General features: G+C 33.5%; 1 protein-coding gene across 1 annotated transcript; it reads left to right on the top strand.

The window, feature by feature from the left end:
• The first annotated feature begins 2,954 nt into the window (after window positions 1-2,954).
• LOC119602967 (ATP-citrate synthase) lies at window positions 2,955-16,790 on the top strand. Its single transcript, XM_037954798.1, is given in 15 exon segments — window positions 2,955-3,246; window positions 3,583-3,815; window positions 9,489-9,674; window positions 9,749-9,929; window positions 9,932-10,197; window positions 10,254-10,557; window positions 10,560-10,838; window positions 12,768-12,959; window positions 14,410-14,564; window positions 14,566-14,904; window positions 14,906-15,380; window positions 15,383-15,645; window positions 15,709-15,745; window positions 15,748-16,047; window positions 16,122-16,790. Coding segments are annotated over 14 exon segments (3,297 nt in total). The 5' UTR covers window positions 2,955-3,246; window positions 3,583-3,656; the 3' UTR covers window positions 16,283-16,790.
• The last annotated feature ends 449 nt before the right edge of the window (window positions 16,791-17,239 follow it).

Below are 17,239 nucleotides of genomic sequence, written 5' to 3'. Positions count from 1 at the left end.
ACTGAACTAGAACTGAACTAGAACTGAACTAGAACTAGAACTGAACTAGAGTTGAACTAGAACTGAACTATAACTGAACTAGAACTGAACTAGAACTGAACTAGAACTGAACTAGAACTGAACTAGAACTGAACTAGAACTGAACTAGAACTGAACTAGAACTGAACTAGAACTAACTAGAACTAAACTAGAACTGTACTTGAACTGAACTAGAGCCGAAGTAGAACTATTGAAAAGTCTATGGACTAGTCTTTTGAATATGAAATACATTATTGACTAGTCTATGACACATGTTTCAGGAATATGCATCCGAAATCTCAATTTTTTATGGAGTTTGACATTCTATATATAATAGCTATAAAGAATGATCAGCTGGGCTAAAGAAATTATATATACCTATGTAGTAATTTCGTACTTTAGTATTCTATGGATAAAGTAACAAATGACTGGTGGCGCAATAGTAGCTATTGATCTACCCACTGCTTTTTTTGACATTCAAAGTCTCAATCTGCGGATAAAGATCTCTACAGATTATTTGTTAACAATGTTTCATAGATTTAATATTTCTATTTGGACTGATATACATAGTTATGAAGAAAAATATTTAACTTTAACTCTCTCTCTCAATCTATAAAAAAGTAAACTGTAAATCTTACAAAATATCATACGATTATTAATACCTGTTAATAAGGTAATTTAGGAAAAAACAAAATTGATAAGATGACAACATCCATTCACACTACATGAAATAATCATGAAATACATCATATGATAATAGGTTAAACAAATATTTGCATTACAAAAAGTAAACAAAAATGCTAAACGTATTCAACTACATATACAGAGTAGAAACACGAACATTGCTTTCGATAATTCGTATAACATTAATCTCTCTCGTACCTATATATTAATCATAAATATGACGGCGATCCGCACATATACTTGTGCATAAACTTACAATGTGCTTAGTAAAATATTATGAAAGAAATCAACAATTTCACCGGCTTGTTTTTTTGTATTTCCACAAAATACTACAAGGCAACATCATCCGATGGAACCGGCAACACTATTGGTTCATTTATTATTTTTTTTTTTAATTTGCCTCCAATTTACTAATTACCAATACAATAATTGTGTATAATTTAGTTTAGTTGTAAGTGAGAAATGAAAAGTAAACAATTTTTATTTTAAACAAATTTTGAGAGCTACTTTGTGTACCTAATAACTTGTTTTCCTAAAAAAAATTAACAGAAAATGCATAATATTAATGTATAGATCGACATATAGAGCATTGTAGGGAGAGTGAGAGAGTGGATTAAATAACTGATCACTTTACAAGGCATTTTACTTAATACTCTATTCCATATATCGTGTGTTTGTTTAAATAATAAAAATCGTACGACTATAATATAAGTGGCAATTAAAAGAGTAATAAAAAATTTTTTAAAAATCCATATCAAAATTGTTGCCAGATTTATATATTTTTGGGTTTATTTTTCTTTGGTTAAATTTTTAAAACTTTTGAAATAATCTCTAGATTTTGATATGCCCAGAAAAATAACAATAAGAACCTACTTCCAATGGAACTACATTATCACTACTTTGAAAATAAAATTTTTAAACTTTTAGAAAATTTAAAATATTAATCAAAATTAAAGATTTTTATAAATTAAAAAAATTAGAATTTTCAAAAAATCAAAATATCCAAAGATTTATAATTTTCTTAAACATTAAATTTCACTTGTTTAGATTCTAGTTCAGTTCTAGTTCAGTGCTAGTTCAGTTCTAGTTCAGTTCTAGTTCAGTTCTAGTTCAGTTCTAGTTCAGTTCTAGTTCAGTTCCAGTTCAGTTCTAGTTCAGTTCTAGTTCAGTTCTAGTTCAGTTCTAGTTCAGTTCTAGTTCAGTTCTAGTCAGTTCTAGTTCAGTTCTAGTTCAGTTCTAGTTCAGTTCTAGTTCAGTTCTAGTTCAGTTCTAGTTCAGTTCTAGTTCAGTTCTAGTTCAGTTCTAGTTCAGTTCTAGTTCAGTTCTAGTTCAGTTCTAGTTCAGTTCTAGTCAGTTCTAGTTCAGTTCTAGTTCAGTTCTAGTTCAGTTCTAGTTCAGTTCTAGTTCAGTTCTAGTTCAGTTCTAGTTTCAGTTCTAGTTCAGTTCTAGTTCAGTTCTAGTTCAGTTCTATTTCAGTTCTAGTTCAGTTCTAGTTCTAGTTCTAGTTCAGTTCTAGTTCAGTTCTAGTTCAGTTCTAGTTCAGTTCTAGTTCAGTTCTAGTTCAGTTCTAGTTCAGTTCTAGTTCAGTTCTAGTTCAGTTCTAGTTCAGTTCTAGTTCAGTTCTAGTTCAGTTCTAGTTCAGTTCTAGTTCAGTTCTAGTTCAGTTCTAGTTCTAGTTCAGTTCTAGTTCAGTTCTAGTTCAGTTCTAGTTCAGTTCTAGTTCAGTTCTAGTTCAGTTCTAGTTCAGTTCTAGTTCAGTTCTAGTTCAGTTCTAGTTACGTTCTAGTTACGTTCTAGTTCAGTTCCAGTTCAGTTCTAGTTCAGTTCTAGTTCAGTTCTAGTTCAGTTCTAGTTCAGTTCTAGTTCAGTTCTAGTAGTTCAGTTCTAGTTCAGTTCTAGTTCAGTTCCAGTTCAGTTCTAGTTCAGTTCTAGTTCACTTCTAGTTCAGTTCTAGTTCAGTTCCAGTTCAGTTCTAGAACTAAAGTATTAATTTTAAACTTTGTAACTGAAGTCTTCATTATTACTCATCTGGCAACCTGAAATATTAAATTAATGAATATAAGTAAATTATAAACCAGTCTCAGATTTAAATACACGGAAAACATCGGGCCTTAAAGAGAAAACAAAATACATACACACACTCCCATTCACACCAATATGAACAACGTAATATCATCCAGAAATCTCTGTCGGAGTTTGTCGTTTTATTCCCTCTTTTATTATTTATTTCAACGACAACAATGCGTTTGTAAATACTATACAAAAGCATTCAGTTTTCATTTAACTCGTCTAAGGTGTAGATCGAAAAATCACCTGCTAAGTAAACACCAACGATCAATCGGTTGTGTTTAAAACGTTTCATACGTGTTCAAAAGTGTGCGAACTTTGGTTTTAAAAAAATACCAATATAATATAAAAAAATTAAAGAAATTTTAAACTTTGTACATTTTTTTCTTACTTTTTGATTGCGGTTTTTAAAAAGCTTTTTCCAAATATTCCATAAAGAGGAACTTGCTTCGATAATCTTCATTTATATAAAAGCTAGTGAGTGGATTTTTTATTCATTTATGTGTTTCCACAGGTTTGTGTGTAGTAACAGACAGACAGACTTACATTTTGGGGAAATTTTTAGTATATTGTTGTAGATTTTGTTTTAATATATTTTACTGTTTACTTTTGAATACCTTTTTGATGTTGTGTCTACACATTTTGAAAAGAAATCAACCATAAATTAAAAAACAAACAGAAAATAAAGAAAGAAGAGAAATTTTTACCGTTGCTATATTGATTAATAAATATTTTTATATAAAACTTTAGTATTGAATTTCAAATTCATTAATTTCTTTTGTTTATAAACCATTTTTATATTTTTCATTGCAGTTTAAACTCAACCATTATTTATTAACTACTAAACTTGTTTATTATTCGTTGAAAAACTTTGTTAAAAAAAGAAAATGTCAGCAAAGGCTATTACTGAAGCCACCGGCAAGGATATTTTAAATCGTCATTTAAACGATAACGGCGCTGGAGTACAAACATGCCGTTTTGCCACAGTTAACATGAAAACCGATTGGTCCCAATTGGCTGTTGAACAACCCTGGCTTTTGAATACGGTAAGAGTTTTTAATTGTTAGTTTTATAAATTTCATAAAATTCATACATTGAACCATAGTATAACTTTGCATTGAACTATTTTATTTCACATTGAACTTGACTTTTAGTTTGGCTTAGTTAATACTTTTAGTTTTTTTCTGTTTCTGTTTTATTATTTCTATTCATTTCTTTTTTGCTTTAAATAAAATTAAATTGTGTGTTAATGACACTAATAGACCTCTCTAGCAAATTAAAAAAAAAAAAAATGTCGTTAATATTTTACACTGTTTCCGAGTATTTTAGCGCTATAAATAATAAACTTGTTAAATTTTTTATGCAATCGTATTATGTCGTCAAATTTTTGTATAATTTATGTATAATTATTTTAAAATTCCAAGCATTTTTTCTAGTGTGAAAATTTAATAAATTTCTTAAAGACAAATTAGCATAAATATTTAAAATTTTTAATAATAATATTATTTAAAGAAAAATTGATTACAAGCTGTGGTAAGCTTTAGGCTTTTTATTTAATTTGAATTTTAGTTCTAGTTTCGTTTTATTCAGTTCTAGATCAGTTCTAGTTCAGTTCTAGTTCAGTTCTAGTTCAGTTCTAGTTCAGTTCTAGTTCAGTTCTAGTTCAGTTCTAGTTCAGTTCTAGTTCAGTTCTAGTTCAGTTCTAGTTCAGTTCTAGTTCAGTTCTAGTTCAGTTCTAGTTCAGTTCTAGTTCAGTTCTAGTTCAGTTCTAGTTCAGTTCTAGTTCAGTTCTAGTTCAGTTCTAGTTCAGTTCTAGTCAGTTCTAGTTCTCTAGTTCAGTTCTAGTTCAGTTCTAGTTCAGTTCTAGTTCAGTTCTAGTTCAGTTCTAGTTCAGTTCTAGTTCAGTTCTAGTTCAGTTCTAGTTCAGTTCTCGTTCAGTTCTAGTTCAGTTCTAGTTCAGTTCTAGTTCAGTTCTAGTTCAGTTCTAGTTCAGTTCTAGTTCAGTTCTAGTTCAGTTCTAGTTCAGTTCTCGTTCAGTTCTCGTTCAGTTCTACTTTCAGTTCTACTTCATTTCTACTTCAGTTCTAGTTCAGTTCTAGTTCAGTTCTAGTTCAGTTCTAGTTCAGTTCTAGTTCAGTTCTAGTTCAGTTCTAGTTCAGTTCTAGTTCAGTTCTAGTTCAGTTCTACTTCATTTCTACTTCAGTTCTAGTTCAGTTCTAGTTCAGTTCTAGTTCAGTTCTAGTTCAGTTCTAGTTCAGTTCTAGTTCAGTTCTAGTTCAGTTCTAGTTCAGTTCTAGTTCAGTTCTAGTTCAGTTCTAGTTCAGTTCTAGTTCAGTTCTAGTTCAGTTCTAGTTCAGTTCTAGTTCAGTTCTAGTTCAGTTCTAGTTCAGTTCTAGTTCAGTTCTAGTTCAGTTCTAGTTCAGTTCTAGTTCAGTTCTAGTTCAGTTCTAGTTCAGTTCTAGTTCAGTTCTAGTTCAGTTCTAGTTCAGTTCTAGTTCAGTTCTAGTTCAGTTCTAGTTCAGTTCTAGTTCAGTTCTAGTTCAGTTCTAGTTCAGTTCTAGATTCAGTTCTAGTTCAGTTCTAGTTCAGTTCTAGTTCAGTTCTAGTTCAGTTCTAGTTCAGTTCTAGTTCAGTTCTAGTTCAGTTCTAGTTCAGTTCTAGTTCAGTTCTAGTTCAGTTCTAGTTCAGTTCTAGTTCAGTTCTAGTTCAGTTCTAGTTCAGTTCTAGTTCAGTTCTAGTTCAGTTCTAGTTCAGTTCTAGTTCAGTTCTAGTTCAGTTCTAGTTCAGTTCTAGTTCAGTTCTAGTTCAGTTCTAGTTCATTTCTAGTTCTAGTCAGTTCTAATTCAGTTCTAGTTCAGTTCTAATTCAGTTCTAGTACAATTATTTTCCAGTTCTAGTTCAAGTTCAGTTCGAGTTTATTTATAGGTCAGTTCTAGTTCAGTCCAGTTATTTTAGAAATATTTAATCTTATTGTTTTCAAATTTCAATAACTACTATAAACTGATAAAAATATAGCTATCTGAATCATTCACTTTGATTATTATGACCATTTTTATATCAAATTTGATAATAAACAGTTTATATTGTTGACAATATCTAAGCATTTGGATTTCCTGCGAAAAATATACGAATATTTATTTTTATTATTTTCTAATGAAAATACTAATACAAAACACTCGAGAATTTGTCTACAAATCGATCATAGTATTGAACATGTCTTGAAAAGACTAAAAGTTATGAAGATAAACTAAAATTTACTATTCTTAATATGTATTTAAAATAATATCCCTCCACTCGGTCATTGCTATTGTTTATCAGATTACATTATTGATTTTAAATTGTTTTAGAAAGTTTATACATATTTACATATACATACATATAAAAAACTATAACAAATAACAAAGTGTCAAGGTGAAGTGCAGTAGTTCGTGAACAACATCTGGGAATATTGTTTAGAATTAACCAGTAAAGAAATCTTATCTCTAGTTATGTTAGTATTGGTACATATTGAAAGGTATTTATGTAGAAAAAAAGTACGACACGCCATACGCCAAACATGGGCAAAACACACCATAACACGCCGTAATAAAATGATTTTTATTATAAAGTTTTATATTTATGATTAAATTTTGTTTTTTAATATTGACTAAGGTTCTACTAAAGTTTTTTTTTTTTTTAATTTTCAACAACATAAGATTTATGTATATTATTGCTATTGTTGTTGAAAAATAAACAATTGCAAAAAAAGAAACAACAACCTGTTGTTGTTATTTTTTGAGTTACTATCGGCTATTTAATATTTTTTATTATTATTGTCTATGTCTATGTATTGTCGACCACCATGGACTGAGCAACTGACTTAATCTAATGGTTTTTATAGCTTTTCATACATAATCATTTAGCGACAGATGATAATACTTCATTGTGTTAGCATTCCAACCCATAAAACATTTTGATTATTGCTATGTCAACAACGTTTAAAAAAAATCGTGCAATTTTGTTTGTTTTCTTATCAATATGTGCTGATATTTAATATAAAGATTTCTTTCTGATGTTTTTAAAGGGGCATCTATGTCAAAATAATGAGTGCTCAATTATTATTAATGTATGCCTGTGGTTATAGGCCATAAACGCTTAAGTTGTGTTAAAAATGAATTCAGTTATGTATCCATTATGTTTGCTTAACAAAATTTTACCTTTTCGTGAATTCTCATTTGTCTAAGAAAGTTTTCTAAAATGATTTGAACAATTAAAAGTTAAGTATGCAGTAGTGTTCAAAACTAAAGCAACCTTTAGGACTTTGCATGATGACATTTGTTCCCTTCACGTTTAGTTTCTAGTTATGTTCTAGTTTAGTTCTAGTTCAGTTCAAGGGTCAGTTGTAGTTCAGTTCTTGTTTATTTCTAGTTATGTTCTTGTTTCAGTTCTACTTCAGTTCTAGTTCAGTTCTAGTTCAGTTCTAGTTAAGTTCTAGTTCAGTTCTAGTTTCAGTTCTAGTTCAGTTCTAGTTCAGTTCTAGTTCAGTTCTAGTTCAGTTCTAGTTCAGTTCTAGTTCAGTCTAGTTCAGTTCTAGTTCAGTTCTAGTTCAGTTCTAGTTCAGTTCTAGTTCAGTTCTAGTTCAGTTCTAGTTCAGTTCTAGTTCAGTTCTAGTTCAGTTCTAGTTCAGTTCTAGTTCAGTTCTAGTTCAGTTCTAGTTCAGTTCTAGTTCAGTTCTAGTCAGTTCTAGTTCAGTTCTAGTTCAGTTCTAGTTCAGTTCTAGTTCAGTTCTAGTTAGTTCAATTCTAGTTGAGTTCTAGTTGAGTTCTAGTTCAGTTCTAGTTCAGTTCTAGTTCAGTTCTAGTTCAGTTCTAGTTCATTCTAGTTGAGTTCTAGTTGAGTTGTAGTGAGTTCTAGTTCAGTTCTAGTTCCGTTCTAGTTCAGTTCTAGTTCAGTTCTAGTTCAGTTCTAGTTCAGTTCTAGTTTAGTTCTAGTTCAGTTCTAGTTCAGTTCTAGTTCAGTTCTAGTTTCAGTTATTAGTTCAGTTCTAGTTCAGTCTAGTTCGTTATAGTTCAGTTCTAGTTTCAGTTCTAGTTCAGTTCTAGTTCAGTTCTAGTTCAGTTCTAGTTCAGTTCTAGTCGTTCAGTTCGTTATAGTTCAGTTCTAGTTCAGTTCTAGTTCAGTTTTAGTTTCAGTTTTTCTAGTTCGTTCTAGTTCAGTTCTAGTTCAGTTCTAGTTCAGTTCTAGTTCAGTTCTAGTTCAGTTCTAGTTCAGTTCTAGTTCAGTTCTAGTTCAGTTCTAGTTCAGTTCTAGTTCAGTTCTAGTTCAGTTCTAGTTCAGTTCTAGTTCAGTTCTAGTTCAGTTCTAGTTCAGTTCTAGTTCAGTTCTAGTTCAGTTTCTAGTTCCGTTCTAGTTCAGTTATAGTTCAGTTCTAGTGGCAGTTCTAGTTCAGTTCTAGTTCAGTTCTAGTTCAGTGCTAGTTCAGTTCTAGTTCAGTTCTAGTTCAGTTCTAGTTCTAGTTCAATTCTAGTTCAGTTCTAGTTCAGTTCTAGTTCAGTTCTAGTCAGTTCTAGTTCAGTTCTAGTTCAGTTCTAGTTCAGTTCTAGTTCAGTTCTAGTTCAGTTCTAGTTCAGTTCTAGTTCAGTTCTAGTTCAGTTCTAGTTCAGTTCTAGTTTAGTTCTAGTTCAGTTCTAGTTCTAGTTCTAGTTCAGTTCTAGTTCAGTTCTAGTTCAGTTCTAGTTCAGTTCTAGTTCAGTTCTAGTTCAGTTCTAGTTCAGTTCTATCTCAGTTCTATCTCAGTTCTAGTTCAGTTCTAGTTCAGTTTTTAGTTTTAGTTCATTATACAGTATTGTTCAATACTAAGGTAACCTATAACACTTTGAATAATAACATTTGTTCTTTAAGACCTCCATGCAAAAGACAGATTTTGGCAGTTCAGTAATAAAAACAAATTGTTTTTAGTTTTAGTTTAACATCGTTGAAGTTTTAGTTCGTATATCGCCTTCTAAAAATTTCGCCTGAAATTTCTCATTTATTTATGTTGTATTTTACATGAATTGTATTGTCAGCACCTTATTAATGTGACCGATATTATATTGAAAATATTTCTATTATAATTACTGTTGTTGTAAAAAATTTTAATTATTTTTTGCTTTTCCGCAATTTGCAAAGAAAATGCTGACGTTTCTATGCCTTTTCAAAAATATTTGAATAATTTCTTAATGAAATAGCTTTAATCGCTAATAGATCTATTTGTTTTTTATTAAATAAATATTTTATTTAAAATTGTATATTTTTGAAAAAGCAAAGGTTCAGTAAAGGGCAAATATTGATTTTTTTCTATACAATTTACACACATGCAAATCTGTCATTGTCCCATAATAAAGGTTGTTTTAGCATATTTATTTTAAATATTTATTTTATTTATTTACGAAAAACCAACCGAGCCCATAGGGCCATATACAGTTGGTAGACTAGCATATGTTAAAATAAATAGCATATTTAAAAATAAATATTTTCAGAATATTCTATATAGAGTATTAGTTCAAAAACCTTTTGTTATTTATGTTACTGAATGATTTTAGAATAGGAAACGAACATATTTAAAACACTTTAAAATTTATGAAGATTTGAAGATTATTTTTTTTAAATTTTAAAAAAATTTTTAAAGTTCGAAATTAAAAAATTTTAGAAAAATTTGCCTTAAATAAATCTAAATTTATATTTTTTCTGAATCCTTACAGCCTTTGGTAGTAAAACCTGATCAACTCATAAAAAGACGTGGTAAATTAGGTTTGATTGGTGTTAAAAAGAACTTCCAAGAAGTACAACAATGGATTGGCGAACGCATGAACAAAGATCAAGCTATTGGCAATGCTGTGGGAAAACTAAGAAACTTTATTATTGAACCCTTTGTACCACATACAGATGTAAGTTGAAATACTTAGATTAACGGCAAAAAGCAATGTAACTTTCTATATGATATAATTCTCTCCATTTCTAGGCCGAAGAAATGTACGTTTGTATTTATTCTCATCGTTCAGCCGATACCATTCTCTTCTATCATCAAGGTGGTGTTGATATTGGTGATGTAGATGCCAAGGCTTTAAAGTTGGATATACCCGTTAATAGTGAGGTCACTATGGAAGATATTAATGCTAAGCTCTTAACTGAAGTACCAGCTGGCAAAAAGAACGCATTGCCAAATTTATTTTTGCTTTGTATAAAACTTTTGCCGATTTATATTTTACTTATTTGGAAATCAATCCTTTGGTGGTGACAGACGACAGTATGTATATATTAGATTTGGCGGCTAAGCTGGACTCAACCGCCGATTTTATATGCCGTCCCAGATGGGGTGATATTGATTACCCACCACCCTTTGGACGTGATGCTTATCCTGAAGAAGCTTATATTGCTGACTTGGATGCCAAGAGTGGGGCTTCTTTGAAGGTGAGTTAAAAAAGGAAAACCAGTTTTTTATATTTAATTATTTGTTTGTTTTGTAGCTAACTATACTTAATAGAAATGGTAGAATTTGGACTATGGTTGCTGGTGGCGGTGCTAGTGTAATTTATTCCGATACTATATGCGATTTGGGTGGTGCTTCGGAATTGGCCAACTATGGCGAATACAGTGGTGCACCCTCTGAACAGCAAACCTATGAATATGCTAAAACTATTTTGAATCTTATGACCTCTTCGCCCAAACATCCCGATGGCAAAATTTTAATTACTGGTGGTGGTATTGCTAACTTTACCAATGTCGCAGCCACTTTCCGAGGCATTATTACTGCCTTGCGGGAATTCCAACCAAATTGGTTGAACACAATGTTTCCATTTTTGTGCGTCGTGCTGGACCTAATTACCAGGAGGGTTTACGCAAGATGCGCGAATTTGGCAGTTCATTGGGTGTTCCCCTACATGTTTTCGGTCCCGAAACACATATGACTGCTATTTGCGGCATGGCATTGGGTAAACGCCCCATACCACAAACAACCAGTGCTGAATTTTCCACTGCCAACTTTTTATTGCCCGGTGGACAAAATGCTCAACCAGAATTGAGAACCTTAACTGGAGATACTGGTAATAATGGTAAGTTTTATGGAAATATTTTGAAATACTTATTTTTTCGATTACTTTTTCTATACAAATTTATTCATTTATATGCTGAAAATGGGAAAAGGATTTTATAGTTAATTTAAAAAATTTCGCATTTTGAAAAATTAATTTTTGTTGAAAATTTGAAGTTGAGGTGAAAAATGTTATTTTTGGTGAAAATAGAATTTTTTAGTATAAGTCTGAATTTTTAGTAAAAATTTTAATGTTGGTGAAAGTTTGATATTTTTATTGAAAAAGTAAATTTTCAATAAAAATAAAAAAATGTTCTTTTAGTAGATAGATAGATAGATTAGATAGATAGATAGATAGATAGATAGATAGATAGATAGATAGATAGATAGATAGATAGATAAGATAGATAGATAGATAGATAGATAGATAGATAGATAGATAGATAGATAGATAGATAGATAGATAGATAGATAGATAGATAGATAGATAGATAGATCGATAGATAGATAGATAGATAGATAGATAGATAGATAGATAGATAGATAGATAGATAGATAGATAGATAGATCGATAGATAGATAGATAGATAGATAGATAGATAGATAGATAGATAGATAGATAGATAGATAGATAGGATAGATAGATAGATAGGATAGATAGATAGATAGATAGATAGATAGATAGAATAGATAGATAGATAGATAGATAGATAGATAGATAGATAGATAGATACATAGATACATAGATAGATACATAGATAGATACATAGATAGATACATAGATAGATAGATAGATAGATAGATAGATAGATAGATAGATAGATAGATAGATAGATAGATAGGTAGATAGATAGATAGATAGATAGATAGATAGATAGATAGATAGATAGATAGATAGATAGATAGATAGATAGATAGATAGATAGATAGATAGATAGATAGATAGATAGATAGATAGATAGATAGATAGATAGATAGATAGATAGATAGATAGATAGATAGATAGATAGATAGATAGATAGATAGATAGATAGATAGATAGATAGATAGATAGATAGATAGATAGATAGATAGATAGATAGATAGATAAATAGATAGATAGATAGATAGATAGATAGATAGATAGATAGATAGATAGATACACAGATAGATAATAAAATATTAACAAATTTGCACAAAACTATAAACTCCTTTCCCCGTTTCTTTCTATTAAAATCATTAAAAAAATACTCTTCTCATTTTGACAATCAAATTAAACAGATATTTCAATCTCTTTCGTCTATTTCGATTGTTTTATTTTGGATTTAACGAAAAAAAAATATCCTCTTGTTTAATGTAATTGAAAACCTATTTATTATTTTATAACACTAACAATTTGCGTTAAAATTATGAATTCATTTACTAACATACCAAATCCACCACTTATCATTTAAACACCAAATTTTTTTAAATCCCTTTCGCTATAATTGTAATTGTCACATTTGTATTGTTTTGCTTTCTTCAACTACACCACTACTATCACCATTTTTTCACCGATATCTATCAAAAAAACACCTACTGCTATCATCCTCAACTGCCTGCTATTCCATGTATCGTATGTGTCTATGTCTATGTGTGTGCGTCTTTTGTACCATTGTTGTGTATTGCTCCTTGATAATTTAAACAAACAATTTGGTACCTCTTTATCCATTATGTTCCCTCTTAACGTGTTTTAACTGATTGATTGAATTGAATTGTTACCATATCCATGTCTCTCCTACGTAAACGTAAACTGATTTGTTGTGTCGTCCGTCTCCTATTGCCTGCAAATTAATCAAAAATTACAAAATTCAAATCAAAACCAAACCAAAATTTTTGTTATCATTTGTGTGTGGTAAAATCACAAACCAAAAAAAAAAAAAAAATCAAAATCACAACATATAAAACTATCAAAAACAACAAAAAACAAAAGGTTTAGGCTCACCACAACAATCGATTAAACTACCACCTATCTCGGCAGATAATGTTAAAACCAACGATGTGCTTGATAGTGTGGTCAATGCAACAACTCGTAAATTTTTTACCAAACAAACTAAAGCCATCGTTTGGGGCATGCAACAGAGAGCTGTACAATCTATGTTGGACTTTGATTTTATTTGCACGTAAGTAAAGCAGAAAGTTTCGTTTCGATATCGTTAAAATCGTTCTATGGACTAGTATATTGACTAATCTATGGACTAGTCTATGAATTAGTCTATTGACTATTTTTGGAACAAGTTATTGACTAGTGTATGGACTATAGTATGGACTAGACAATTGTCTTGTTTATAGACAGTATATTTACTAGTTTATGGATTAATCTAGTCCTATTGACTAGTCAGTCTAGTCCTATTGACTAGTCTATGGACTGGACTATTGATTAACCTATGGACTAGACTATTGACATATCTATGTACTAGACTTGTCTATGGACTAGACTATTGACTTATATATCTATGGACTAGACTATTGACTTATCTATGGACTAGACTGTTGACTTATCTATGGACTAGACTATTAACTTTTCTATGGACTAGAATATTGATTTATCTGTGGACTAGACTATTGACTTATCTAAGGACTAGATGAGATGAGATGAGATTGATAGATAGATAGATAGCTAGATAGATAGATAGATATAGATAGATAGATAGACTAGATAGATAGATCGATAGATAGCAGCTCGATAGATAGATAGATAGATAGATCGATAGCTAGATCGAAATAGCTCTAGCTCGCTCGCTCGCTCGCTGTCGCTCGCTCGCTCGCTCAGCTCGCTCGCTCGCTGCTCGCTGCTGCTCGCTCGCTCGCATCGCTAGCTACCTCCTCAGCTTAGCTCGCTCTGCTTCGCTCGATCCTCGCTCTCGATCGCTAGCTCGCTCCTGCTCGTCGCTCGCTCGATCGCCTCGATCGCGCGCTCGCTCGCTCGCTCCGCTCGCTCGCTCGCTCTCGCTCCTCGCTCGCTTCGCTCGCTCGCTCGCTCAGCCTCATCCTCGCTCGCCTCGCTCGCTCCGCTCGCTCGCCTCGCTCGCTGCTCGCTCGACTCGCCTCGCTCGCTCGCTCGCTCGCTCGCTCGCTCGGCTCGCTCGCTCGCTCGCTCGCTCGCCTCTGCTGGCCGGGGGGGGGGGGGAGCTAGCTCGCTCGCTCGCTCCGCGCTCGCTCGCTCGCTCGCTCGCTCGCTCGCTCGCTCTCTCGCTCGCTCGCTCGCTCGCTCGCTCGCTCGCTCGCTCGCTCGCTCGCTCGCTAGCTCGCTCGCTCGCTCGCTACGCTCGCTCGCCTCGCTGCTCGCTCGCTCGCTCTCGCTCGCTCGCTCGCTAGTCCTAGCTCGGTCGCTCGCTCGAGTCGCTCGCTCGCTCGCTCGCTCGCTCGCTCGCTCGCTCGCTCGCTCGCTCGCTCGCTCGCTCGCTAGCCGCTCGCTCGCGCTCGCTCGCTCGATCGCTCGCTGCTCGCTCGCTCGCTCGCTCGCTAGCTCGCTCGCTCGCTCGCTCGCTCGCCTCGCTCGCTCGCTGCTCGCTCGCTCCTCGCTCCTCCTTCTCCTCTTTCTTTTTCCTTCCTCTTTCGTATGTTTTCCCTAGCCGTGCCAGCCACCTCCGTTGTTGCCCTGGTCTATCCCTTCACCGGTGTCACAAGCAGCAAATTCTACTGGGGTCCAAAGAAATCCTTATTCCTGTCCTACAAGAAAATGTCCGATGCCATTAATAAACACAAAGACGTTGATGTCATGGTAAATTTTTGCTTCTTTGCGTTCCGCTTACGAATCGACCATGGAAGTTTTGGATTATCCACAAATACGTACTGTGGCCATTATTGCCGAAGGTATCCCCGAAAATATGACACGCAAAATGATTGTGGCTGCCAATAAGAATGGTGTAGCCATTATTGGACCCGCTACAGTGGGTGGCGTTAAGCCAGGTTGCTTCAAAATTGGCAACACTGGTGGTATGTTGGATAATATCCTACATTCCAAGTTATATAGGCCAGGCAGTGTGGCTTATGTCTCCAGATCCGGTGGTATGTCCAATGAATTGAACAACATTATCTCGAGGCAAACTGATGGTGTTTTAGAGGGTTGTTGCCATTGGTGGTGATCGTTATCCTGGCACCACATTTATGGATCATATTTTGCGTTACCAGGCAGATCCCGAGGCCAAGCTTATTGTGCTTTTGGGTGAAGTTGGTGGCACCGAAGAGTACGAAGTGTGTGCAGCTCTCAAAGACGGTCGCATCACAAAACCTTTGGTAGCTTGGTGTATAGGTACCTGTGCCAGTATGTTTACCTCTGAAGTACAATTTGGCCATGCTGGTTCATGCGCCAATTCGGATAAGGAAACAGCTTCGGCTAAAAATAAGGCTTTACGTGAAGCTGGCGCCTATGTGCCCGATTCATTTGATTCATTGGGTGATTTGGTGCAACAAGTTTATGCTGAACTAGTTAAGTCTGGTCGTATAGTGCCACGCGAAGAAGTACCTCCACCAACTGTACCCATGGACTATGCCTGGGCCCGTGAATTGGGTCTCATCCGTAAGCCCGCCTCTTTCATGACCTCAATTGTGACGAAAGAGGTCAAGAATTGATTTATGCTGGTATGCCCATCAGTGAAGTGCTCAACAAGGATGTTGGTATTGGTGGTGTAATTTCATTGTTGTGGTTCCAACGCTGTTTACCTCCTTATGTATGCAAGTTCTTTGAAATGTGCCTAATGGTAACAGCCGATCATGGTCCAGCTGTATCGGGTGCCCACAATACCATTGTCTGTGCACGTGCCGGCAAAGATTTGGTATCATCTGTTGTCAGTGGTCTGCTAACAATTGTAAGTAATAATTAAACTTAAGGAAAAATATAAAAATTAAACTTGGGAGTAATTTATTTGTAGGGTGATCGTTTTGGTGGTGCTTTAGATGGCGCTGCTCGCCATTCTCCGAAGCCTATGACTCGAATTTACATCCCATGGAATTTGTTAATCAAATGCGTAAAAATGGCCAATTAATTATGGGTATTGGTCATCGTGTCAAATCCATCAATAATCCCGATGTGCGTGTTAAAATTATCAAGGAATTCGTTTTGCAAAATTTCCCAGCTTGCCCATTGCTCAAATACGCTTTAGAAGTAGAAAAGATTACAACCAGTAAAAAGCCAAATTTGATTTTGAACGTCGATGGTGTTATAGCCACTTGTTTTGTGGATATGTTACGTAATTGTGGTTCATTACAAGGTGAGTTGTTTAACGCATAAGTATTAATATTCGAAATAACTTAATGTGAACTTTGTTTTCATTCCAGTGAGGAGCTCAGGAATACATTAACATTGGCGCCATCAACTCACTCTTTGTATTGGGTCGTAGCATAGGTTTCATTGGTCATTATATGGATCAGAAACGTTTGAAACAGGGTCTTTACCGTCATCCTTGGGATGATATTTCCTATGTCATGCCAGAGCAATTTAATTAAATAAAAACCCATTTAAAAATTTAGCTACAGTTCAGTCTTTAATCATCCTGCTGTATGTGTGAAGAAAGGCTCATGTTTCTTAAGGCTTAAAAAAATAAAACATCAAACATCACAGGCAAAATAAATAAATTAGTTTATCTACCTTTCTCATTGATATTACGTTTATGTTCTTTTGTTCATTACTTTTTTCATTCCTTTTATTTCCTCTCTTCTTTGTCAAATTCATTTCCCTTTAAGAAGTTATTAATCTATTCTATTTTATTTTTATTACATTTTTTACACTTTAAAAGGCATTTATTATTTCATTTAATTATTATTTAAATAATTTGTTATTTTCCTTTTTTCATTTTGATACTTAATTTGTAAAATGAACATTATTACACAATTAAAATGTGTAATTTTTATTTAACATTCTATAATGCTTATAATTAAAAAAAATATATATATATTAAATGTTCTATATAAAATAAAGAAATTACACTATTTTCATTGAAAGTGCACTCAAAAATGTTTGAAATTAGTTAAATTGTTGTTTTGGATAGAAAATATTACCATGCACAATGTCATTATTATATTTAAAAACATAGTAACTTAAAAAAAATATATGTAAAAGCAACTATGTATGTATGTTTGGAGTAATAAAATTATAATTAAATTAATCATTCAAAAAAATTATATACAATTTCAAAGGAAAATAAATATATTACGTAAAAATAAATGTTTATTGCAGAATTGATTGAATTACCAAACAGACATGCTCTTGCAGAAGATATTGCAACAAACAAATGGGGATAGATAGATAGATAGATAGATCGCTCGCTCGCTCGATCGCTAGCTCGATAGCTAGATAGCTCGCTCGCTCGCTCTACGCTCGCTCGATGCTCGCTCGCTCGCTCGCTCGCTCGCTCGCTCTCTCGCTCGCTCGCTCGCTCGCTCGCTCGCTCGCTCGCTCGCTCG

The sequence above is a fragment of the Lucilia sericata genome, unplaced genomic scaffold, assembly GCF_015586225.1.
Source record: "Lucilia sericata isolate MDLA Ls3-8-SP2 unplaced genomic scaffold, ASM1558622v1 Contig000266F_arrow, whole genome shotgun sequence".
Taxonomy (NCBI): domain Eukaryota; kingdom Metazoa; phylum Arthropoda; class Insecta; order Diptera; family Calliphoridae; genus Lucilia; species Lucilia sericata.
This window is presented reverse-complemented; position numbering and strand designations above follow the sequence as displayed.